Source organism: Rhinolophus sinicus, chromosome 2 (genome assembly GCF_057876585.1).
Source record: "Rhinolophus sinicus isolate RSI-liver-muscle chromosome 2, RSI-T2T, whole genome shotgun sequence".
Classification (NCBI taxonomy): domain Eukaryota; kingdom Metazoa; phylum Chordata; class Mammalia; order Chiroptera; family Rhinolophidae; genus Rhinolophus; species Rhinolophus sinicus.
In genome coordinates, this window is record NC_142502.1 from 104,557,997 (window position 1) to 104,583,712 (window position 25,716).

Genomic DNA, 25,716 nt, shown 5'->3' on the forward strand with positions numbered 1-25,716 from the left:
TGTAGCTAAAGTTTTGATTCCCTGCATTATCCTTAAACATAATGGTACTTTGAAATTTAAATTAGTAATTATGTTGCTTAAATGTACTTTCATGCCATATTAATTTTCTACAACTGGACTATAACACCCTCAGAATATGCTCTATTAGTCTGCTACAAAAGTTTAAATTGTTAGGATGTTAATATTTCCATCTTTTCTGCCAGGAATAGTATTATCTATTTCCTGATTGGTGGAACTCTCAAACCTGACGGGGTGGGCAGGAGTACTGCACGGCATTACAGATAAGCCTAGACCAAGATCAAAAAGATCTGACTTCGGGCTTTGATTCTGCCACATGACGCATTACTGATTGGCCTTGAGCAACTAACTTAAAGTTACTGGGCCTCAGGATTTTTTTTTTCTTTAAATCCATTGTGATGACATACGCATAACAAAATTGACCTTCTTAGCCATTTTAAAGTGTACAGTTCCCTAACATTGCGTACATTCACATTGTTATGCAACCTGAGCTCTTCTCATCTTGCAGATCCGAAGCTCTGCACCCATAAAGGTGAGTCCTTCATTCTCTTCTCCCCCGGCCCTGACCACCCCTGCTCTTTCTGTCTCCATGCATCTGACTACTCCATTTCCCTCACTGATAAGTGGTATCATACAGCATTTGTCCTCTGGTGACTGGCTGATTTCACTTAGCATATGTCTTTGAAGGTTCATCCAACTTGTAGCGTGTCTCAGAATTTCCTTCCTTTTTAAGGCTGAATCACTCCATTGTTTGTGTAGACCATACTGTTTTAGCCCATTTATCCATCAGTGTTGGAACGTGGATTGTTCCAACCTTTTGATATTATGAATAATGCCGCTATGACAGTGGGTTGGCTCAAGGCCCTGCTGTTGGTTCTTTGGGGGCATACACCTAGAAGTGAAATTGCTAGACCAGGTAGCAATTCTATTTTTAATTTTTTGAGGAAGTGCCATACAGTTTTCCATAGCAGCTGTGCCGTTTTACCCTGTCACCAGCAGTGCACAGGGACCCAGTGTCTCCACATCCTCACCATGATGGGCGTGAGGTGGTGTCTCATTATGGCTTTGATTTGCATTTTCCTAACAAGTGACATTGAGCTCTTTTGCATGTGCTTTTTGACCATTCATTTTTGTCTGTTCAAGTTCTTTGCCCATTTTTAATCAGGTTATTTGTTTTATTTTGTAAGAGTTCTTTAATTTTAATTCTGCATATTAGCCCCTTCCAACATATATGATTTGCATATATATTCTCCATTCCGTGGTTTTTCTTTTCACTGTTGATCGTGTCCTTTGATGTATAAAAATTTTAATTTTAATGTAATCCAGTGTATCTTTTTTTCTTTGATTACCTGTGCTTTTGGTGTCATATCCAAGGAATCACTTCCAAATCCAATGTCATAAAGCTCTCCTATGTTTTCTTCTAAAAGAGTTATAGTTTTAGCTCTTACTGTTTAGGTCTGTGATCCATTTTTAGTTAATTTTTGTACATGGTGTGGGGTAAGGTCCAACGTCATTGTTTTGCATGTGGATATCCAATTTTCCCAGTACCGTTTGTGGAAAAAGACTGTCCTTCCCCTTTGAATGGTCTTGGCGCTTGTCGGAAATCATTTGATCGTAAATAGGAGGATTTGTTTCTGAGCTCTCCATTCTTTTCCATGGTCTGTATGTCTGTCTTTCTGCCACTACCACACTATTTTGATTACTGTCGTTTTGTAATAAGTTTTGAAATCAGGTCGTGTGAGACCTCCAACTTTGTTCTTTTTCTAAATTATTTGACTCTTAGTGATACTCAGATCAGTCAGAGGGTTGAAACGGTGACAGGCTGATCCCTCATTGCAGTAAGAGGGATGAGGGAAGAGGCGTTTGTAAGGTTTCCGTTGCTGCTGAGCGCTTCTGAAGAGGCTCTCAGAGGTGTGGGCGCCAGTTTGGGGTTGGCTGCTGTTTCTGAGGCAGGATCAGAAGGGAGGCTGAATTAGGAGTTGGGTGCCGCCCGGAGACAAGGGCAGCTTGGCAGCTGGGTGTCCTCAGATGGCTGGAACCAAGCGGGACTGGGCATTGTTGGTAAGAAGGCTGTAGCTGCTCGGGGGGTGATTATGGCATTCTACATCGGCTGCCTGACCCGGGGAGAAACGCTGTTTCCTGTTAACGTTGCACCTGCCTTGGCAGGGTTATTTTTTCCTTTTTCATTCTGAGCTGATTTTCACCTTTTGTCTCAGACATATTTTTACTCTTTAAGTTCCATGGTACTGGTTTTACTGGTTTGGGGAAGTGTAGGGATCATTGTTTTTTAAGACTTGAAGCAAATGAGTGATTAAATAATCGCTGTACTTACCACCACCACCACCCCTTTTAAGGTAAAAGCTCATGAATATTAAGTAGGGCATGATTTGGAAACATTGTGAAGTACAAACAGTTTTTCTTTGTTGCTGCCATTTCACCTTATCTTTCTGAGCCCCTCTCCCTCCTGTGGGCGCCAGGGACCCTTCACTCAGCTCACCCAATCTTCCAGGGTGCTTTCTCAGGCTTCTCTTTCTTCTCCCCTATGTGAACTCTTGTCCATTGGTTGACTTGATAATAAGGTTAAGTTAACAATATATTTCTTTGAGCGGCATTTACATTTTAAAAGGAAGTTTCTGAGAATAATACTGCAACTAAGGAACAAGGGTCTAGTGCACTTTTGTGGCAGGGTGGCTGGGGAAGCAGTGTTTCGTCACGTGCTGTAAATGGGCTGCGCCCAGGAATCAGGAGCTGCCGTCTGAGGAGCGGATGAATGGGCGGGCCTGCCTCCACCCTCTTCTCGCTGGTGCGGAGGGACTGCTGTGCTGATAGACGTGAAAGTGAGTGAGTGCCCAGGCGTGTGCCATGGGAGCGAGGCGACGGCGTGGAGGGAGCGTGGGCATGCAGACTGGAAGTAGGCACTAAGCAGATTGGTGCAAGGACTGGAAGTGCTTCTTACCGTGTACACACGCTGCTACCTTACTCGTTCCCAAGATGGACGTGAAGATGCACGGGCCTGCTAAAATACCTCCCCTGTCCTGCTTGCTGCAGGGGCGCATTTCAGGCCCTGAGACAACCAGCGCCCAGACTCTCCTGCAAGCCTCTCACTGGAGCGAGGCAGTGCAGAGCCAGCTGGCCTCCAGAGCGAAACGTGAGCCCGTAGCGCGTAGCCCCGCAGCTCGCTAGTACCCCTGACCCCTCTGGCCCCAAGTGGCTCTCTGTCCACAGGAGAAATGTGAGCTTCCTGTTGGGCTTTGAAGATTCACTGAACTTTATGGAGGATTTGAATCCACAGCCAGCAAACTAGAAGTTGCCTGCGTGGTAATCATCCGTGTGTATGCCAACTAGAGCCAGGCTGTCTTCTGGTGCGGTGACATTCCTGTCACACGGCTCCTGGGGACAGCCTGAGGCGGTGGCTCTAGAGATCAGAAGCCTTCACATTACAGTCCTGGCCACAGCTTGAACTACTCGGAGGTGTCCTTGTAAACCGGGTTTTTCAAGGCTGTGCTATCCCAAGTGCCCTGGCCGTTCCCCCTCGGGAAGCCGAGCCCGCGTGGAGCCTGTTGATGCCGCAATTGCTGCTGCTGTGAGTGGTTTCTGTTTGCATGGTTTGCATGGTGTGCAGAGGAAAGCTCTGGAATTAGGCAGGCAGCCGCAGCCCAGCCCCCACGTCAGGGCGATGGCTCCTGGGCACAGGTGCTGGCGCATTTATACTGTTCCCCTGCTTGAGGACAGTTAACTGGCCCTACTGCTCTACTGAGAAGGGGTTGCATTGGGAAAGCGCGAGCTCCCTGCCGACAGGCGTGAGTCAGATACGGTGGACAAGGGCGTCTGTCTGAGCCTTGGAAGTATCTGAGCATGTGCGGCCCCTCCTCCTTTCCCTGCTGCAGCCGGTTCTACCTATGGCTGAGTCAGAGCTTTCCTTCTGCACAGAGAGTGGTTTCTGTTGGCTGTTGTTGCAGCTTTTCCTCTCAATGTCTGAAAATACAGTCTTTAATGCTGTGCTAATTTCTTTTAGTAGACTTGACTTTGAAATGATTTTAGATTTACAGTAAAGTTTCAGAGATGATACAGAGTTTCCATGTACCCAGTTCCCCCCCTTGTGAGTGTCCATATAACCATCGCACACTTGTCAGAATGAAGACGTCAACGCTGGTACATTACTGTTAACTGAACTCCAGACTTTATGTAGATTTTACCAGTTTTTACATTCCCGACCTCTTTCTGTTCCAAAATCCAGTCTAGGGTACCACATTGCGCTTAGTCTCCTCTGGTCTGTGACAGTTTCTCAGTCTTTCCATGTTTTTCATGAGCCCTGATAGTTTTGAGAAATTCTGGCAGGTGTCCTTTCTAATGTCCCCCAACCTGAGCTTGTCTGATGTTTCCCTCGTGGTTAGACTGACGGTCTGGGCTTGGGGAAGAAAACTGCAGAGGTGAAGCGCCCTGTCAGGGGCACTGATACTTGCATAGCTTCGCTGGGGATGGCAACCTCCGTCACTTGGTTAAGTAGTTGGTTTGCCAGTTTCTCCGCTGTGAAGTTACTGTTTTTCTCTTTCCCTGCTCTGTTCTTTAGAAGCAAATCACTAAGACTAGCCCACCCTCAAGGTGGGTTGGGGAGGTAGGGAATTAAACCCCACCTCTTGGAAAGGGGGAGTATCTATTATTTGAAATTTTTATGTATGGAAGTTTGTCTCTTCTCCCCCATGTAATCATTTATTTATATAATTATGGACTCATGTATTTATTTTATACTTTGAGTTATAATCCAATACTTTGTTATTTATTTCATTTACCACATTGTTCCAACATTGTACTTATTATGAAAGGTTTTATCATATGTAAAAGGGATGCATTGAATGAAATAATATTTACAGTACCTTCTAGCACCAAAGTTCTGGCTCAGGAGCTTTTAAAACAATCACCTTAAAGCAAGACATTCTAAAATCAGTTTCTCCATTTGCTTACTAACCCCTGATTGTGTAGGCTTGGCACTTAGTTCTGCTTTCTTGATTTCTTTCATAGGACATCCTTTTTGCCCGTTTATTTGATACTGCCGCCAAAGAACATACGTCTGTAGGTAAAGCTACCATGGCCTGGGAAATAGAACTGATTTAATTACATCTTTAGTTCCCTGGATACACTTCCCCAGTTGCTGTTAGGAAGGAACAGGTGTGAATGAAAAGGCTGTGCTGCGAGTTGGTTCCTGGTCAGCGTCTGCGTTGGCTTCCAGCTTGAGGTCTGATCTTGAGCCCATCACTTCTACCCGTTAGATGATCCCTAAGATTTCTTATAGCTGTAGTGTTACCGTCAGAGATAGTAAAATACCTGACTGGCGGTTCTCTTCTCAGTAATCATGGCATTCTGGTAAGAATGGGAAATGGCCAGCCTCTCTGAAACAAGCTTATTGAACCCATCTTCACCATCTTTTTTATTTTGATAACACACACACACACACACACACTCACACACACTCACTCACACACTCTGCATGGGAAGAACACGTTCTGAAATGTGAAATCGAGATGTAGCGCCCGATTGTACAGTGTAGAAGGCATTTTTACTGTTCCTGATGACCCATCATGATCATGACTTCGGCGGATCAGAACTGGAGTGTTTATTGTCGGTGTTTATAAATCAGTGGCTTCTTAAATGACATTCATTTTACAGATACCGTGTGGAATCTGTGAACAGTACAGAAAAGGAGCTAAGGTGAATAAAGTGCGGTGGCTTAAGTACGATAAGGCCCCGTGAGTTATGTTGAGGAAGCTTTAGTTCTCGGACCTGGGGGGAAATGCCTTTAGTCTCGTACACTGATCCCACCTTCAGAAGACTGTCCTTTCTCCTAAGCATTTAGTTTCCTGAGCTAAGAGAATGAAGCATATTACCTGTCACTGAGTGCTGCATGTATCACATACTTACGAGAGCGTTTTGGAAAACAGGTGGAAGATGACAAGAAGGAATCAGTGTCCTATAGAACAGGGCGGCTCATTTGGGGACAACGCACAGAGTGAAGGATGTTGCTTTTGGTGAGAAAGATAGGACAGAAGAGCATGGGATGGGTTTTTCTTTAAGGTGCACGCATTTCATGCTAGTTTATGAGATTGACTTAGAGCCTTGGGTGAAAGTGCTCTGACCTGCTGTAGCTGCCGTGTGCCGGGCTTCTCAGGGAGGTGGCCCGCTGCTTGTCCTGGCCGACGGTGTGGAATCAACAGGTTGTGCTGTTGTTGTACTAGTTCCCATGAGGATTCACATGGCTTTAGTAAGGGTGTCTGGAATGGATGCCCATTCCTGAGTCATGCTAGCTGCTGATGGCTTTAGCTTCTCCTGAGGTGAAAAGTGTCGCTAATTCTAGAAGTGAACACCAGATGTCACTGCATCTCCACTTACTAGGGTTCTGGCTTGTAGCTGTTTGGATGCCGCGCAGTTCTTACTACAGCTCCCAAACCACCAACCTCACATTGAGTATTTATGGCCACCTGACACCCGAAGGTCCCCTTCCGATGCACAGAACCCAAATTGAGAGTAAACACAGCCCAAGAGGGTTTTCCTCAGCTTCCTTCCTTATCCTCTTCACTTATATATTGTCTGTATTTCCATGTAGCTAACTGATGAAGTTTATTTGCCTTTATTTGTTTTCAGCAGGGTTCACACTTCAAAGCTTCTTGGCCTTTCTGTAGCTTGCTTTTTGACAACCTTCCAGCAGGAAAGTAGATGCCACTCTTCTCTGAATTTAGGTGCTGGATATCAAAGGAAACTGCCACTTTCTTTATTTCTCAGTTTGAACCCTTAGCTTTGGAAATTGAGGAAATAAACAACTGAATTATAACCAAAAGTTTTGTGGTGCATCTTTTAAAATAAATCTCTTGTGGTTTCAGTGTAGATAGTAGGGTTTCCTTATCTGACAGAAAGGCGAAGTTGGTGTTAAATTGAATTATTGTGGAAAGTCTGAAACACACTGAATTTTTGGTATCTTTTGATGACATAGATTGTGGAAATAGCCAGGGTGATACCTGTCCTGATATGTGAGCTTTTGTGCTGGTTGACACCTGTGTCCTGGTGTGATTATTAATAGCCTTCTCTCACTCTCAGTTAACCTAGTTTGCACAATATATGGTCACTCTGAATTGCCCAGAGGGGCATGAGGCAGTTGATATGTAGCAGTTTTAGTAATTACAAGCATTTTTTGATTCAAGAATTATGCCTGCCTGGAGTTTTCTGAGTTAAACACATGTAAAATAAAACAAAACCACAAAGAGCTTGTAATTCTGGGAAAATAGTTTTTAGGTTTCTATCTATTGTTCATTGTTCCCTGAAGTAATGATTTTCAAATATGGCTGTACACCAGAATCAACTAGTAACGTTTTTACAGAGTTTCATGGGTCTCACCACACACCTCTACTGAATTTGTGTCGGAGTTTGAACTTGTCATTACCAGAAATGTAGAGCTTCATGCAGAGAATGTACTGGGCTGCTTTGTCAGCTGCCTTCTAAACTGGCATCGAGCACACTTCTCTCCGTGGTGTGGGTGGTGGTTGGGGTTCTCGGTGGCGGCGGCTTTCGGCCTCGAGGGCATGCCTAGCATTGACATACTCTGCCTTTTTGTTTCAGATGTCATCTGGGTGATTCTCAGTGTGGAGGTGGGTGGACTTTTAGGCGTGACGCAGCAGCTGTCATCTTTTGAAACGGAGTTCAACACACAGCCACATCGCAAGGTAGAAGGAAACTTCAACCCGTTTGCCTCTCCCCAAAAGAACCGACAATCAGATGAAAACAACTTAAAAGACCCTGGGGGTTCCGGGTTCGACTCGATCAGCAAAAACACATGGGCTCCTGCTCCTGACCAAACTGAGCAAGATGAGAATAGACTCTCACAGAACTCTGTAAATCTGTCCCCCAGCAGTCACGCAAACAACTTATCAGTAGTGACTTACAGTAAGGTAGGTGCCCTCGGAGAAGAGGAGAAGGGGTAGGTGGTGGGCCTTGGGATCTGTGATACCCCTTCATGGCAAACCTACAATCCTAGAATGTTCTTTAAGACTGCTTAGCTCTCCTGCCAACAGCAACAACACAGAGCCTACCCCTTCTCCCCTCCCCCCTCCCCATCTTCATGTCCTGTGGAGATTACTTCATCCACGTTTATAATTTACTCCTGTCTCTCTGCTCTGGTTTGGGTGTTGAAAGAACAAAGTTGTTTACCTTTAGCATTTAAAAAAAGAAAGTCAAAATATCACCAGCCATGCTTCCATCAGAAACGTATACTAAGCTTAGAGTGACAGCAGCACACCTTTGGGGTTGGTTCCTACTCTGTTGTTTTGGTTTGGGGTGGGGTTTTCGTTTATTTTATTTTTTCTGAGGAACAAGACCAGCTCAATGATTTATTGTAAATGTTGTTGGGCTTTCACCTCGGTTGCCTTGTTTGCATGTCGTCTCCTCAGTCTGTGTGGCCTCCTCGTCCACAACCCACAGTGGCCCAAGTGATATTTTGACTTTTCACGTGTGGGGAATAAGGGAGAGAATTCTTCGTTGAGTGAACCATGATTTTAAATATTCTGATTGTTCTGAGACACTCTCCTGGGTGTTTGATTTCTCAATCGGTTTCTCTTTATGCTGTTGGATCACACGGTGTCTGCTACACGCTGCTAAGGTGCTGATGGTTCCTGGCTGTGGGCTGTGGGTGCATGAAAGCCCTGGTGCTGAGTGACCACTGTGGCCGGCGGTCCGAGGGGTGGCGCCCTGGCCTGCGCTTTCTTCCCTGGTCAGTCTGCTGCGCGTTCGGCCAGCATCCCACCCGATAATCGTGTGCCTCTGACGTCCATCCTTGCTTCGTGTTGGCATTCACCCTCAACGTTTTTAAATAAAATTGGTGTTTATTGGAGGAACAAGTTGCTCTGTTGTAAGAATGGTATTTTTCTGACCAGTGTTTTGCATATGGTCTAGATCAGGAGGCAAATGAAGAAAGAAACCTGGCGATGTGACTCATCTTTCTCCACATGGTCTAGGAGGAGGGACTTCATTCACTAGTAGTGTCGCAAAGGGTTGATTGATTGGCTGATTGGATAGTCATTATAATGGATTCTGTGGAGTCACGTTAGTTCTACAGGATGTAAGAGAAGTAGATTTTGGCAAGGCAGTAAATTGTTTGAGAAAAGACTTCACATCTTAACCCTTAATCAAAGATTTTCCTCTAAGTCCCTGTTGCTCCAGATTTTTCTTACTTAAATGTAATCCTTCGGAGTATGACTGTTCCGCGTGGTACAGGCTCTAGAACGCCTTGTTAGAACAGGAACTTGAGGCAGTTGAGTTTCATGGGAAGATGAGAGTTGCAGGAAGCACAGCCAGTTGCTCCAATACTCTGTACAGTGGAAGCCCCTGTGAGCTCCCTGCGAGCCGGCACTGCAGTCCTAGGAGAAGGCTGCTGTCCCGGCCCAGGCGCTGCACTCACCGTCCTGAGCTGTGAAACTGGGAGCTGTGTTCTCATCTAGGGCTTTAGGGACTGAGGCCTTTCGCCAGCTCTCTTTGCCCTGGCCCAGGTGTGTTTGGGGGCGTGCGCTGTCAGAACGGATTACCTCCCAGTCTGTTGAGGTCCCAGCATACTGCGTTTTGAGGGCTGGGCTGTGGTGAGACTGAGAGATTTCTTAAGGTTGATGAACTCACGGTGTGTTACCAACATTGTTTTTCATGAACTCTGGGATCATTCAGCAGTAGCACTTGCAAAAACCACAGAGAAAGGTTCTCATGAGAAATGATATCCAAGGAGCTTGTTGTCTGTAATGCATTGAGAATGTGGCACTAAGATCCCAAGAGAAATTGGAGCCTCCCCTTTTTTTCATTTAAGCAGAATCTTGTTCAGAAAGCACTTAAGTGAGCAACCAGCAAGTTCGGTGCAAGTTTTTCTGGCGTGAGTTGCGTCAGCTCCACGTCGTAGGGCTCCTTAGGAACGGGACGGTGTAAACCGTCATCAGTAAGTATTAGTTAACACGTTTGTGCACTGTGTAGAGCAGTGCACCTTGTTCAGACGGAGGCGTGAAGGACACAAGGAGTGAGCCTGCCGGCTCGCAGCTTTACAGTGCAGTAGGGGAGGCGAAACGTGCGTACAGCTCAGTCAAGACGAAGTATGAATTTGGTCAGTAGAAAACAACACGGTCAAAATGTATAATTGTGTATATGGCTGGGGGGTTAGAGTTAGAGAAGCAGAGACAGAGTTGATGGAAAGAGCCTTTTAGAAAATGGACAGATTTGGAAAGAGGAAGGGCGATGAATGGTATGGAGAACAGTTAAAGTGCTGAGGGCAGAATGACTAAGGCATGTGTGGTCTGGTGTGGGTGACAGACAATGGGAGCGAGCGTCAGCTGGTTGCACTGTGTTCCTTTGAGAACCAGTGGATGAAATCATGCTTTGAGAAGAATTGGGCTGTACTTCATAATTCTAAACATTGGTGTTTGGCTTGAGAATACAGATTTATTTTTAAAGGCGGACATGATTGCGGTTCTGAGGGGTCTACTTGACAAAGTGATGAGATCAAGTATATACCAGGGTTATTTTTTAACTCTTCCTGTGTGCCAGGTGTGCTGCCATGTACTTTCCATGTATCGTCTCATTTTTTGATAAGAAGACAACAGCTCTGAGGGCTAAGTAACTTGCCCGTTATCACACAGCTAGGCAGAGCTGGGATTCAAATCCAGATGCCACAGTCCTCAAATGGATTACTTAGGAGGTGAGCCTGGCGTTCCCAGGATCCTCCTGTGGCCGGAGGCTGTGTAGAGAGAGAGTATTGACTGAGTTGGTGACCAGTATCATCACGGCATGAAAGAAGCGGAGCTGGAATTAGTAAGATAAGTGGCGCTGATGTAAACTGGGGATTTGGGCGTCTTCTCAAAGAGTTCCCCTGTTCGTTGAGTCTTTAAAGTAGTGACTTCTTTTCTTGGTTGATAAAAATAAGTTATTTTTATAACTCGGGAGGCATAAACCATGTGGTGTTTGTAATAAATAGCACCCTGTGATTTATGAATGAGTAGAAGGGCCGAAAGGGACCCCTGGGGCTCGAGTTGGGGCAAGTGTTTTCAGTTCGCTCCGGTGCCATCTCTGTGGGATGGTAGGAGGCCCGCCTAGTGCCCTGCTGTCAGGGATCACTGAGCTGGCAATAGGTTTCATTTACTCTAAAGAAATTCCCTGCCTGCCATTCAGGCTGGGAAAGAACATGATGCTCTTGGAAGCCCATGGCCACAGCTTTAGGAGGCAGGTACAGTTTCCTGCTGCTCCATAGTTACAGTTTAACTTGCTAAGGTTGGTAGGATGAAATGAAAAGATTGCTTCACGCACCTGCTCTATGAGGGCAGGGTGGATATGTCAACATAATGGCACATCTGTCAGTGCCAGGAACTGGACACCCCTGGAGCCCTTCCCCAACTGCCCTGGAATAACCATTAGCTTTCTGGGCTCCGTGCTTTGTGCTTGGGGGCCAGCTCTGGGTGGGAACGCCTGGCCTAGCTAGTCCCACGGCCTGGAGCGCCATGCCCCTCCCTCCCTGTGTGAAAGCTGTCAGCTGCAGTCGGTGGAGTATATGCTGACCTGCTCTAAGGATTCATCAGTCTGTCTCCTTGCTTTCATTAGACGTTGGCTGGCCTCATGGTCAGCTGCATTTGGGCTGACCTGTCCCAGGTGAACAGATCAAGTATTGGGGAAGGTTAGGTGCTGTTTTAATGAACCCTTTCTGTGTGAGTCGTTCGGGAGCGGCAGAGGACAAACTGCCGCAGTAGGTAGGCGCTCACTCTGTTGACTCAGGGCCAGTCTTGCCATGACCCCGAGCTCTGTGACTCATCTCTGCAGGCCAGGACAGCATCTGTTTGGACCGTGTAAAGGAGTGAAAAACAATGTATAGAGGTGCGGGAGGAGAAAAGAAGCCCTGTTAAAATTAGGTACTTCTTCTTCTTACCAGTAATTTTTTTTAAATCTCTAAATTTTTTTAAGAAGACCCTACAGAGGAATAAGACACCAACCAAATGATCGGATTCAGGACAGCTGGAAATACGAGTGTGGCTGGCAGAACCAAGGGGCTGTTTTTTCACGACGGCCAAATGCTTCACTGCCTTTCGCTGAAAGAGTAGTAGTTTACACTGGGGGAGCTGAAAAGAATCCCAAACGCATTTATTTTCTTACTTGGACTATGGCTCTTATTTTGTGTTTGTTCTTACTTTAAAAAAAAAAAATGTTTAGAGCTAGTATATGTCATGTACTCCTCCTTGAAACTGGATTACTGTCTGAGCCACTGTTATTACTTCCGCCAAGTGCTGGTTCGGGAGAAACTTGTTATTATCTTTGTGGGGCGGTTCATGGAACTCCAGCGTCCACCACTGCTGGGTGCCATCTGCCCTGCTGCCCACGTCCCCACCTGCTTCTCTCTCTCCCTCCCTCCCTCTCTTCCTCCCCTTCCTCCTCTTTCTCCCTCCCTCTCTTTCTCTGACAGCCACCCTTTAGTATGTTTTGGATCTGGAGCTAGAGGAGTCATTCTGTTTTATTACATCAGAAATCAGCTGTCTTTTAACCTGCTGCTATCTGTGTTGACTAAGGCATAGGAGAGTTCTTTCCCCTCTAATTAGGTGAGGGTTTAAAAATCGTAGTAGTAGTTACTAGAGGGGGGAGGTTTGGGAAAAGCAAGTCGGTTGCTCTATGGGTCCGAGGATGTAATGGCTTGTCTATCTTACTAACCTACTGTGCAGTAGGTAGCTGACCAGTTTAACGTAATAACATGGGATGGGTTTAGGGTGACTTAGTGCAGTTGGGCCCGTCATTTGCCCAGTTCAGAGGGCTCTGAATTTGACCAGAAGGCAGGTGGGGTGGTTGGTGTCCTTAGCTGGGCTAATGGTTATGTGAGGCAGTAGAGGGCAGTGTAACCTTCCCACTGCTGTGAAACTTGAGTCTGTTCTCAGATACAGACCTTTTCTGTGAAAGGTTTAAAGATGGCTGAAAGAGAAGTTGGAAGGAAAACTTGTATCACTTGATATTTTAGCCAACTCGTGTCTCCTCTAGCAAGAGACAGGTAGCAAAAACATGCTACTTCCAGGCAGAGGCCAGTGAAAGTACAGTCATCTGAGCTGTAACACGACCATTTATTAAGCACTTACTATGTGCCAGGCACTCTGCTGAAGACTTGTTAAATTTCATTTTTAATGTTCAAATTATCAATGTACATAGTTTAAGGAGCCAAATTGTTCTACAAAGCTTTTCACAAAAGAATACCAGTCACCTCCCTGCCTCCCCCCCCCCCCCCATTTGTTCCCCAGAGGCGCAGGCTCAGTGTTAGGCGTGCGTTCCTGCGTTCAGTCCACACGGCAGTACCGTGATACGGGTGTGTTACTGTCCCTGCCGTACGGGGGCTGACACGGGAGGTGCACAGATTCCATGACTTGCACAAAGTCATGTAGCTAGAAAGTGCTAAAACCAGGATATGAACAAAAGCAGTTGTCTTTGACTCCTGAGGCAGCTGTCTTAGCAGTGCACTCCATGCTTCCCAATTACAGATCGTGTTCCAGTACAATTATCGGCTGAGCTAACAGCTGTGGGCTCGGCAGCGCTGCTTCCTACATTTCAGATGCGCAAGCCAATTACTGACCAAATATCATGTGACTTCTCCACCACTAACCCTCCTCTCCCCATAAGCTGCTGCGGACACTACAGAAACCAGCCCTTATCTTCGCCTCCAGGAAGGGAAAAGATTCCCCAGGACCTCTAGAGTCACGTGGGCTTAGATTTTTGTTGACATTGAAATTTCCATTAACTCTTATGACAGCAGTACCTGTACCTCTTGAAGTTACAAAACCTGTCTATATTCCCTGATTGTTGCCAAAAGATAGTCTCTGGAGTTTTATTTTTCGAGAACGAATTTAAAATCTCCCTTGAACATACTTAGCATTTTGGAACTAGAACATACTTAGGGGCTCTCTTATTGCCTTTAAATGGGTTTTGTTTCTGGAGAAAGAACACTTTAGGCAACGGGACAGCCAGTCCAAGCCCTGAGGTGGAAGTTGACCAGTTTGTTCGAGGAACAGAGTGGGTGAGGAGAGGAGGGTGGGGAGGGAGATGGGGTCAGGATGCAAACCCCGTCACGGAGGGCTTCTGCTCTGAGGGACACAGGAACCATCAAAGGGTTTAGCAGAGGGGTGGTGTGGTCTGTCTTTGGGTGGTAAAGGATCCCTCTGTTCTCATGTAGGGGATACAGGGCAAGGCAGACGCAGAGGACCAACGGGGAAGTGGACGCAACGGTCCAGGGGGGGAGAGAGAGTGGTTTGGACGGGAGTGGTGTCACAGAGGTGGGCGAAGTGGTCCAAGTTTGGGTCTAGTTTGTGGCTAGAGCTACGGGATTTGCAAGGAGGTTGTAGGGGGACGTAAGTGAGAGTAAAGGATGACACCAAGGTGTTTGGCCTGAACAGCTAACAGGGTGGACTTGGCCTCCGTGGAGAAGGGAAAGGCTGTGTAGAAGCGGGCAGCGATTAGGAGTTCCATTTGGGGCACAGCGGAGCGTTCCGTAGACATCTGAAGGGAGGTGTCAAGTGGGTTCTTGTATGTCTAAGTTGGTTGCAGCGCTTAGGAAAGAGGTCTGGGTAGAGATCTAAATTTGGGAGTCATGTTATCTGGATGGTACCTAATGCTATGAGACTGGCTGCAGTCTACAAGTGATGAGAGCAGGGCAGGCTTTCTCAGCCACGGATAACACTACTGACATTTGAAGCCAGATAAGTCTGGGGGCGGGGGGTCTTACGTGTTGTAAAATGTTTAGCAGCGTCCCTGGCCTTTACCGGCTGGATGCTAATAGTGCCTCCCCAACCCTGAGCATAACAGTTGAAAGTGGCTTCAGACATTGCCGGATGTCGCCCTACCCGGGGGCCACGGGCAGAGATAGAGGAGAGGTCCAAGGACTGCGCTTAAAGCCATGGCTAACGTGAGCAAATGACTTCATGTTACCCAGAGCAACTTTACTGCATTTATTCTTAATTCACAACACTCTTGGGAGTTGTGTCGTTATGCTCGTCATTTCACAAAATAAGCAGGATGCTGTAAGTGACTTGCACACATTCTCCCGGCAAACGGGGGGTGGGCCCTGGGCTGGAACCCAGGGGCCCTGTGAGTCTAATGTTCTTCTAGACCGACTGTACTGTGATGAGGTTTGCTGGCAGGCGCGACTTTGCTGGCTGTTCTCTGCAGGTAGATTATACGCTGAGATCTCCTACAAAAGACTGTGGCGAAGGAGGAAGCGAGGCAGGCGACTGAGGAGCCTGTGTGCTGCGCCCCGCCCCCCATTTGCTGGCAGATGAGCACATTCTGTAACAAGGACTTTGCCAGGAGACTGGTTTAATGATATAAAGATGAACCTCTTTTGAAAACCCGGAGCAGCCAGTAAAGTCCTCCCAGCCCTGCTGGTGTTTGCATTGGCACGGGTCATGTGTGCATTCAAAAAATAAATGGAGCAAACATTGTGAGCCTCAGAAAATGTCTTTTGTTGTCTGTAACATTACAGTCTGACTGAGAATAAAAAGTATCTCCAGGAACTCGCCCTTTTGTACCTCAACAGCTTCAAAGCTGTTCAGCTCCATTTTATTTGTTTTGGGTCTCCAAGCATTGTTTTACACTGATCTGATGCTGGGCAGTCTTACAGCTGAAACCGAGCTGGCGTTCCCAAGATGGCCGGGATGTTTCATTTTGGTTGTAAGGATGTATTCTCTTCCCTATGCTCTGAATTTTGCACTTTAATTTCTGATGAAAGTCCTCAAAATAGGGCTAACTGCAGGCTCAGACAGATAAGTGTAATTCACAAGCGTGAGAGAATGCGTCTCCTAGTGTAGCTGCTCCGGGTTCAGCTGCAGTAACTATTCGGGCAGAACCCGGTGCAGAATGGAAGGCTGTGAGCTGCAGCTCACGGGGGAAAAGTGGGCTTCCTTAGCACTCAGCTGAAAGTGAGACCCTTTCCAAAACTGGGCATGTTCACCTGCAAAGAAAGAGGGTCTTCAGCTTTTGCTGTGATTTCACTGCCCAAGGGTCAGTTCGAACTGCTTTCCACAGAGATAACTTGGATATTGTTCAGTTAATTCAGCCTCCTTGGTGCTCAGCCTGTGCCAGTCCTTATCTTCAAAGAATTTGCTGCCTGACTACACAGATGTGACTGGCTGACAGGAAATAAGGAGAGCAGTAAAGATGGGGTACACCGAGTGCCACTCGGCTCATAGGAGTTTGGAGGCAGGAGAAAGCAGTGAGGTTCGGAGTAGCCATAAAAGTGATGGTGGATAAGGATTCGGACTGAATTGGAGGGACGAGGAACCGCATGCAGGAAGGCCCAGAGGCAACCACAGCCAAGGTGTGTTCACGGGACACTGACCAGCGTGACCGGTGACAGAGATGTGCTTAGGGAGGGTGGGGCGAGTTTGGGAGGGAGGCCTTTGAAAGCCAAGCAGAGGAGGCTTCACTTTTAATGGAAAAGGAAACAGAGCCAGCAGTGCTTCTGAGCGGGAGTGGCTGCGTGAAATCAAATGTGGCTGAATGGGACCCCCAAGGAGAGACGATTTATTTATCCTCCCTCAGCCTGCCAGCTGTTGGGGGCGGGGGGCAGGGCTGAGGCTGTGAATTAATTGTAAGAGATGCGGGAAGACGATGGTGTGTGAGGAAAGGGTAGTTGACAGAAGGTGACAGGAGCCCGAATGGAAATTCGGAGAGGAAATGGGACCAGCAGCCTCACCATGGGCCTCAGGCGGCAGGACGGCACCAGTGGCCACGTGGCTGGGAACTTGGATAAGCTCCTCTCTTTTGGGGTGTCCTCCCCAGTGAGACTCTTGCCAGTTCTTTCTTCCTTGTTAGGAGTCTCTACTGCAGGACATGGTCGCGAGAGCTCTGCCTGCCAGCATCCCACCTGGATTCTCGCACACTTGGTATTACGTGAGATCTCTGGGGCTGGACTTCCAGGCAGCAAACAGCTTTTTCTGAAGTCTTTCCTGAGAGGGGAAGCCAGACTCAGTCAGGGTCCTCCTTGTCCTCTAGAGCTTTAAGTAACGTGTCCTCATTCACAGTTACATCGCATGACGGTCTGAACACCGGAGTTAAAGCATCTGCCGGAGGGGCCTCCTGCCGACGGGAGAGCCGCACTAGTAGCCGCCTCTGAGACTGTCGGCCCGTTAGGGGGCCCGGTTTGAGCATTTCTGAGGGCGGCCTCATTGCCCTGCCGCGTCCTACAGGACAAAGTTCATCGTATTTCTAAATCATGAGAGACTGGCGCGCTTGATCGGGGCTCAAGCTCAGTCAGTGTCGGGCCCCCGCCAGCCGAGCCAGGCCGCCTCACATGGTGTTTGCAGTACAGGATCAGGACAGAACTTCGCACTAAGCCCTGTATTCTTCTGTGTTTGTGTTCAGTACACAGAATTAATACAAAGGGGGCAGCAGGCGGGTGGAGCAGTGACACTGGCCCAGGAAATGGGGGGGGGGGTTATCTGGAGCTGTCATCAGTATGCACACACCGGAGCGTGTTACCTCACTGCCGCACCAACGCTTCTGTCTTTCTGTTAGGCTGTGGGAAGCTTTTTATTTATTTACATCAACTTACAGATAAAAGCAAAATAAAGACAGGTATGTGAAAGTTTCGTGTTGTTGTGTTTTCTCTAAACAACAGGCTTTCATAAAGAAAAAGAGGGGGAAAAAAAGCAACCTAGAAAGCCCCGTAACTTGCTTGTTTCATAAGGAATTTCAACCTTATTTTTTTTCCCCGCTAGAAGGTTAAAAACAGAGGTGGCTCACTAGTGCAAAGTATTTCACAGTCCATTCATTCATTTTACTGATGTTTGAGTCCTGTGTGCAAGGCACAAATAATCGGCAGGAACAGCTTGTACCCTCGTCAGCACTGCACTTCCCACCATTGAAAATTGATGAAGACACTTGAAGAAAAATTCCAGCTGAAACAGAACTAGTTTCCTGTTTTTAGTACTTGGCATACAGTTAGTGTTTTCTCCGACAGTATTTAGTACCCCTTTTTGGAAAAGTTGTTTTGAGTCTGTGTAATTTTCGGAAGAACTGGAAGATACTGTAGGTGCACACACAAGATCAGTGAGAACCAAATCGCGCTGAGAGTGACTGCTGTTCCACAGGCGCAGCTACAGATTCATGAAAAACCAATCAGACAGGTGGTGGGTGTTTGTTTGTTTGTTTTAAGGTTTGCTTTGACAGCAGGATCATGACTATATGAGTACTGGATCTTAAATTGTCCTGTCAGGCGATTGTGATGAATGAGACTGCGCTTTTCTTTTATGTCTAGAAATGCTCTCTTTTAAAAACATTGTGGAAAATTTGCCAAATGATGGCTTGCAGTAGTTACTGCATCGCGGAAGTGCAGCTCAGGACCTGAGCCAATCGCTGTAATCTTTCACCCTGTCTGAGGCCGCAGCGTCTTCCCAGACGCCAGCAGGCAGGGAGGCCCTCTGTCTTAGCTGGTGAGGATGGAGCCCAGGGGCCCGGCTCCCAGGGCTCAGACCAGCCACGACGGCTGTTCAGTGGCAAACAGGCAGCAGCTCAACCCTGAGCACCTGCCGGTCTCTCCTTCACCAGGAAGGTTTTCTTGTCCCTAGCGGATGGCATGCTGCTCTGAGAAATAAATGTAGCCTTTGAATTTCTGTGGAGGTTGGGGAGGCCCTGGGGAACTGACCTTCAGACCTAGAGTCAGATGAAGGAATTCTTTTCTGGGTTTGATTATTCATCCCCTCTATTCGCTCGGATACATCCAGCCTTGCTGCTGGGACGTGGTGATGAGTGATTGCTCATAGAGCGAAGCGTGACCTGCATCAGACTCGCTGAGCTTTGTAATCTGCTGATGACCCCAGTTTTTGCTTGAGTCAGGGTTTAATTCGGGGCTCTGGGGTAGCATCCGATGCAGCTATACGTTGGGCTGTTTCCCTACGTAGTAGTGGTACAGCTGTTACAGAGAGCTGTCAGTGATGCCCGGTTAGTTAAAATAGTTGGCATTTGCTTTTCCTACAGATAAAAAGTTGGAAGAACTGCTAGGCCCCAGGAGAAGTGAATATTGTCTGTATTGCCAAAGCCTACGTTTAGACTGGGATCAGAGACATTAGCCACCAGAGCCTGTTACACCGGCTGCGGGAACTCCAGTAGAACCGGAAATGTGGATGGGCCTCCGTTTCGAATCGACCTCCATCCCACTGTTAGGAATGGCACTTCCCGCTTGGCCTCCTGCCGTCGGCTGCCCTGGACACGCTGTTGTTGGAATCTCCACAGGCTTTTCCTTAATAACTCGTGTTGCGTTGCCTGTGTTCTGTGATCCAGTTGTGACACCTCCGGTCCTGCATGTGGGGAGTCTAGATGATAAAGTGGTTTCGAAACAGAATTGGCTTTCTCTCCCTTTCTTGAGGGGATGGCAGTTCATTTGGATGGAAAGAAAGTAGAGTTCATTCTCAGGCCACCTCTCTGCACCAGCTAAACATCAACAACGACAATATGCCATTTTCTGGGTAAAAGGGAATTAGGTCACATTTTTCCTCCCAAAAGGCACAGACCCTCAGTCAGGACGGTGAGGACGAGCGGTCACCCTGTAATCTAAGCTAGTTAAGTACCACGCTGAATGGTCTCAGGGCCGGGCTGTCGCGTGGAAACCGGGAAATGCACGCGCGTCTTCATTCCGCTCTCTGCCAGTTGCAGGACCTGTTTATTCGTCTGTAAATGGGGTATGCAGCCGCTGCTTAGCACAGTCGTGACCCCTTCACGCTTCCCAGACGAGTCACAAGGCCGGTGCTCGCTTTACTGAACCCCATGTGAAGTTTCGTCTGGAAAGCAGTGAAATCTAGGCTAACGGGGTAACGGGGGAAATGCTTCATAGAAAACAACTGCTGTTTGTTTGAGGGTTTTCTTTTCTCTGTTCATTTTTTCCTGTACAGAGAGACCTTTGAGTATTGTATTAGTTTTAAATCTTATGGGAATCTAAGCCGTTACTGCTTTCCTTGGATTGTTCCAGGTGAATGAATGTTGTTGGGAAGTGCTGAGAGCAGCTTGTGTTAAGCTTCTTTCCTTTCCACCTGTGGTGTGTGTGACCCTCTGACTAGGCCCTGCAGAATGGAGTCTGTCAGCCCTTTGCTTCCCCACCCGCACTGGGTTGAGCAGGAGGGTGCCCTGGCTGCTGAGATGGTTACCACCTCAGCTGGCCTGCTGGAGGCGTGATGGGCTCAGGGGCTGGCAGATGTGTGGCATTTGGGCATTTTAAACACTACTGCTCTGCTTGCCAGCTCTGTGCCCTTGATCAGGTGACCTCGCCGTTCTGAGCGTGGAGACCATGCTTGTCTCGGTGGGTCTTTGTGAGAACTAAAAAGAACCTGTTACGGTGCTGGGACAGCCCCTGCACACAGTGGGTGCTCCGTCAGTGTCGGCCTGTCCACCCCCACATTCACCTTTTTAGGCGCTTTAGTTCAGTGATACCACCAAGCAGCTCTCCAGCTGGTCTTTTGTGGCTTTGTATGGGGGGGCAGCGGGGGCAGGGGGCGGGGTGGGGGAGCAAGAACAATTTCAGTGCTTTTCACTGAAAAACATGGAAACTTGAATATCATGTTCCCTGTTTTTGGCAGTTTGACCTCTGGCCTAAGCATGACCAAAGGGCACTCTTTCTTGAAATACTGTTTTTCATCCTCCTGAGCCAGGGCATTTTGTGTTGACTCCTAGAGCCTTAAATCTGGAAAGATGTGAGGAGGAACCTTGAGAGCGTGTGAGGGGCAGGACCTCTCTCAAGGTCACTGGGCGAGCGGGTGCAAAGCGGGGGCAGAAGCCAGGTCCCTCCTCCTCGTTCTCCACAGTGTGTGCTCCACTGCACAGGGAGCTGAGGGCTATACACCTCCAGGACCCAGGAGGCTGAGGCCAGACGGATGGCATGACCCGGCCACTTGTCCCCAGGCCTAAGCAGCTGTTTAAAAACTTGGTTTTGGAAGGACTGATATTCCTGGGACTTAGAGGGTTCTGACACTCCAGATAGTAGCCTGAGAAATGCCTGTTAATTCAGCAAATACTTTGGGTACCAACTAAGGGCCAGGCAACATGCCAGATGCCAGGGAGACGGCAGCAAACAGTCATACTGAAAGGGGTTCTGATCACTGGCAGCCCTGCAACCAAGCACTTTTGTTTCTTTTCAACAAAATGTATCATTTTTTAAAGACAGTCAAATATTGACTGCCCACGTCCCATCAAGCTAATTGAAAATGTCATCTCAGCCATTCCTGTGCCGCCTCTTGTCAAACATCAGGAAACCCCTGTCAGGCCATTTGTTGTGGTTACGGCTGAGGTGCCTGCTCTCTGCGCCCATTGGGTCCCTTTGGTCTAGGGGGCAGTTTAGGGTGTGGACTCTAGTGAGGCTGGTTACCAGTTACCTTGACCTTGACGGGGTCTTTCCAAGGAGCATTCTCCAGGAGCCGCGTGGCAGTGGAGAGAGGCACGGGTCACCCTCCACCGAGTTCGTGCAGCTGCTTTTCGTGTTGGCACATCGTGGAGTCTCATTCTTCCCTCATTAAGGGAACAGTGAGACTATGGTGCCTTTTCATCCCAGCCAAGCTCATAGAAAATGCCTTTGGGAATTTGGAATAAAACTTATCTTCATGTGGCAAGGGAGAGGCCATGTGGGGAGAACAGAGATCAAACTTGGGTTTGAATCTTGGCTCTGCCTTTTACTATCCTTGTGACTTTGAACAAGTCTCAGACTCTGTGGTCAAATGGACATCCGTCAAATGGCTGTAATTCTCACCTGGCTGTTGGGATGAGGATGGAAGCCTGTATGCAAAGCTCCTAGGACGTGCCTGGTACCTAGGTGCCCAGTAGGTGGTCACGTTTCTGCTGCAGTGCTTGTGTTATTGACATAAGTGTCATTAATAAATAGTAACCTGCATCTTGGAAGTTAAGGTGCAGGAAGTGGTGTACAAGGGTCTTTAGCAGAGAGTCTGAGACGTTGTTGTCAAGAAGGAAGGAAGGCTTTGTGACCGAGGTAGAGGAAAGTTGGCACCCATTGAGCTACAGGTTGAAAGATGAGAGGACGCTTCCCCACCCCTCCTCTCTCTGGATGGGGTGGTTTTGTGAGTGAGAACACTTAGCAACTCGAAATGTGCTGCTGTTTGGCCGCCTGAGGTCTGTATGGTAAGGACACCCCTCAAGCCTTGTCTGCGCCCTGGGGCTTCCTTGGGGCTCCCTGGGAACCATAGATGCTTTTACTTGGCTTTGGTTGTCAAGTTGTACCTGCCGTGTGTCTGCCCTCACTGACTGTGTTCACTCTCTTCCAGGGGCTCCACGGGCCTTACCCCTTCGGCCAGTCTTAAGCGGGTGTCAGCAAGAAGAAACTTACAAAAGACAGAAGGCCTGACTTTGGTGGGGGGAGGGCAGGGGGTTCCTCTGGATTGCAGACCACATCGCATGGACCCCTGGCTCTGACCCACCCCATCCCGGAAGAAGAGGAAGAAGCAGAACAGACTAGTTTTGAGTAAACTCAGTGTGCATGTGTGAATGCTGAATCGCTGGAATGGTGTGGAGGCTCCAAGAAGAAATCCATGCAGCCGCCGTGGGCTCTGTCTAGTAGGCGTCAGTCTGACAAGTCGTAGGTCACTCGGGAAGGGAAAAACAGTTTAAAATGGGGGAAAAAAGCCATCTTTTTCAACAAATCTTATTTTGCCTGCAGACAGGTTGTAGTTTTGAGCACATGTTAATTTTTTTCTCTTTCCCCACTTTTATTTTTTTAGATAAGGGATAGCGTACTCTGTAGAATAGCTGCTTGCTCTGGAAGCGATTCAGGTGAAAGCTGGCGTGGCGTGTGTGGGGTTCTGCGGGTCAGTGCCACAGGGGGCCCTGCCGTGCCACGTGACTGCGCGAGTCTTTGACCCCGTTTGTTTTCAGTGGCATCAGCCAATGAATTATCTACCACCCTTTTCCTCCTCCCTTCTCTTTAATCTTCTGTTGATTTACACCTTTAACATTTGTATTCGTCAACCCTGTGGCTTGTTACCATCAGAACCTCTCTGAAGACCAAACTTCCCTGTGTGGGTCGCAGAGGAAGCCTTGAGGACAGGTCTCGGGTGACGTGGGCGTTTCGGAGCCCGAGAGGTGTCCTTCCGCACGCACTTATAACAATTCAAATTGCTTTTCTTCCATGTTTCTCTTGTCAGAAACGCCGTCATGCTTACTGCTTTTTTGGCTTCTTTATACACAGTGGCTCCCTGTTCACTCTGGGAGCAGTGGCTCGTGCTGCGTGTATGCGTGTGCCACGTGCACACACACGGGTGTTGGTGCAGCTCACCAGCGAGTGTGCAGCTGGAAGTGTGAAGACATCCATGCTTCCTTGTGTTTCCTCTCAATTGTCTTTTGTGGTGTTTTCACAGCTTGTTAGTGGAGGCTGAGCTGTCACGGTATGAAAAGACAGCCAGAAATGGGGAATTTGCCGTGGGGAAGGGCCGCAGTTACTGACTGATCGTGGAGACCACAATTTGATGGAAATGAGAGAACCCCCGCCTTGAGCAGGACGCCTGGTTATTGGGGGGCGGGGGGCGAGAGGCAGCCCAGCCAGAGCAGAGGCGCGTTGGTTGGCTGGCTGCTGTCTTCGGCAGGTGGCCCCAGCGGCGTCCTGTGGACTCCTAGCAGGCTGAGGTGTGGGTCCCTCCATGGGAAGCTTGAACCAGGCTAGAACAGCTGTCTGCCAAAGATACAAGAATATGCAAAGTCCCTCTTCTCTTCTCACTCACCCCCTCCTTCCCTCGAGTCTTGGTTGATTTGACAGCCGGGGATATGGATCTAGGGTGTGATTGCCTGCCTGTTGCCATCCCCCACCCATCCCAGGGGTGTGAGACGAGCAGGGAGACCAGGTGAGGAGTGGCTGCACGGGGTCCTAGAGCCTGGGTGTGGGTGAGGGTCTGCCTGCCGTCTGTCTCTGTCTGGGTGTCTGAGTTCCAAAAATGTGTGTTGTTTGTTCCTCCTCATCCTCTTCTGAGACTGTTGTTTTTAAAGCTTGATTGTGGGAGAAAAGCTTGTATGAAATGACCCTTTATCTCCTCCCCTCCCCCCAAATAAAAGGGGGAATAAATTTTGGTCCACTGGAGAAGCCCTGGGGGAGAGTGGAGCCGGCCTGCTGAGCAGGGCAGTGCGTCTAGGTCTGGGGCTGGACTAGGGCTCACACTGGAGCACCCCTTTCTATGCACACGAAGAGTGCCCCATTCCTGAGCAGAGCAGACTGGACTCCTTGTTGGGTGCCCCAGCCACCACCCAAGCCAGGAGCTCACGATGGCTTTTTGTCTGAGGGCCCTGTTAGGCCCAGGCTGCCGCTACTGTCGGTGCCAACCTCCTGGGACACCAGCACCTGGAGCCCTCCGTGCCCAGCATTCTCCTGGCTTGGTAGCCCTCAGAGCAGCACGTCTCCACCTGCCCCTGGCAGGGTCGTGGGAGGCTTCCGGCCCCTGGTTTCCTGGCGTTCTCATCTTCCCTACGCTCGGGGCCCCTTCCCTCTTTCCCAGGAGGGGCTTCCTGCCGCCATTCCTGCCGGAGGCGTCCTGCTCCTCTTGCTTGTGGGCAGCCTGGCTCGTCAAGGTAACTGTCCCACGCACGTTGGCTTCCTCCCAAGAACAAACCATGTCCGTACACGTCCTTGGAGAGGTAGGCTCCTTGCAGAGGCCAGGGAGTAGGGGCCGGGGTCCGTGGCTCCCCACGCCCAGGGCTCCCCACGCCTCTCAGCACGTTCGTTTGGTCTCTGACGTGCCTGGAGCCCTCATCCCCTGCTGGTGGGGTGCCCGAGGCCACCCTCAGCCCCAGGAGCTTCTGCTGTTCCGCGCCACACGGCAGGCTGTCTCGGGCAGGACCAGCAGGGTCGTACCCACGAGGTCAGGCAGGCGCCCTCCTTAGGGGCCTGAGTCCAGGGTGGGAGGCACAGGCTCCACCTGGGAAGAGCCTCCCTGTGTGCACGGAGTGAGGTGTGTGTGGATGTGTGTGCACGCGTGCATGCCTTCTTTTTCTTTTCGTCATGGGGACAGTTGAATTTGGGGCATTTTTCTACAAGAAACAGCCTTCTCTCCCTCAGTAAGGACTGGCTATAGCTGAAGTCCAGCAAAAGCACTTCCAACCTGGAAAGAACTTCACCAGGACAGCTGGTGTGGCCTGAGGGTGGCCGGGGTCGGGAGTGGGTGTGAGAATAAACAGCTCCCCAAATTCAGTCAGCCCCAGCAGGAGAGGATGATGGGGTTGCCAGGGCTCAGGAAAGCAAGCGGATCCCCACTGCACCCTGCCCCGCCTGTCCTTGTTTCCCTGGGTGAGTGCTGGGCAGCAGTGGCTGCCCGTCCACCTCATCATGGTGGGTAGTGAGCAAGCTGGTGGGCGATTGTGGTGGGGCCTCGTGGGGCCTGGGCGGAGATGAAGATGAGGAGGTTTTTCCTTACTGTATAAATGAATATTTGTATGATTAAATTAACACACACACAAAAACCTTTGCTCGTGTGTCGGTGTGTTTTCTTGCGCCCTCAACCCCCTGTGTATCTGCTTGGCCCCTCGGGTGGCTCCCTGATGTGCATGCTTTGGTTTCTGGGTCGCTCCCTTTTGCAAATGGGAACTCAGTCCTGGGGGTGTAATTAGGTCTGCTGCCCTCCCTGGCTCCTACTGACCAGAGAGGTGAGGAAACTGCTTCCAGTGCCCGCAGGTCCCCAGGGTCCCATGCATCTGTTG

At 48.8% G+C, this 25,716-nt stretch overlaps 1 protein-coding gene across 5 annotated transcripts in view; it reads left to right on the forward strand.

The window, feature by feature from the left end:
- Positions 1–25,479, forward strand: part of ILRUN (inflammation and lipid regulator with UBA-like and NBR1-like domains) — an 82,747-nt gene extending 57,268 nt beyond the window's left edge. For 2 of the 5 annotated variants that reach the window (XM_074332828.2, XM_074332829.2), the window contains 2 exons: positions 7,624–7,952; positions 22,305–25,479. In XM_074332828.2, the coding sequence (XP_074188929.1) occupies positions 7,624–7,952; positions 22,305–22,340 (365 nt within the window). In that variant the 3' untranslated portion in view covers positions 22,341–25,479. The remainder of the gene's footprint in view (positions 1–7,623; positions 7,953–22,304) is intronic. The other 3 variants (XM_074332830.2, XM_088795818.1, XM_088795817.1) reach the window with 2 other exon arrangements.
- Positions 25,480–25,716: the final 237 nt, after the last annotated feature.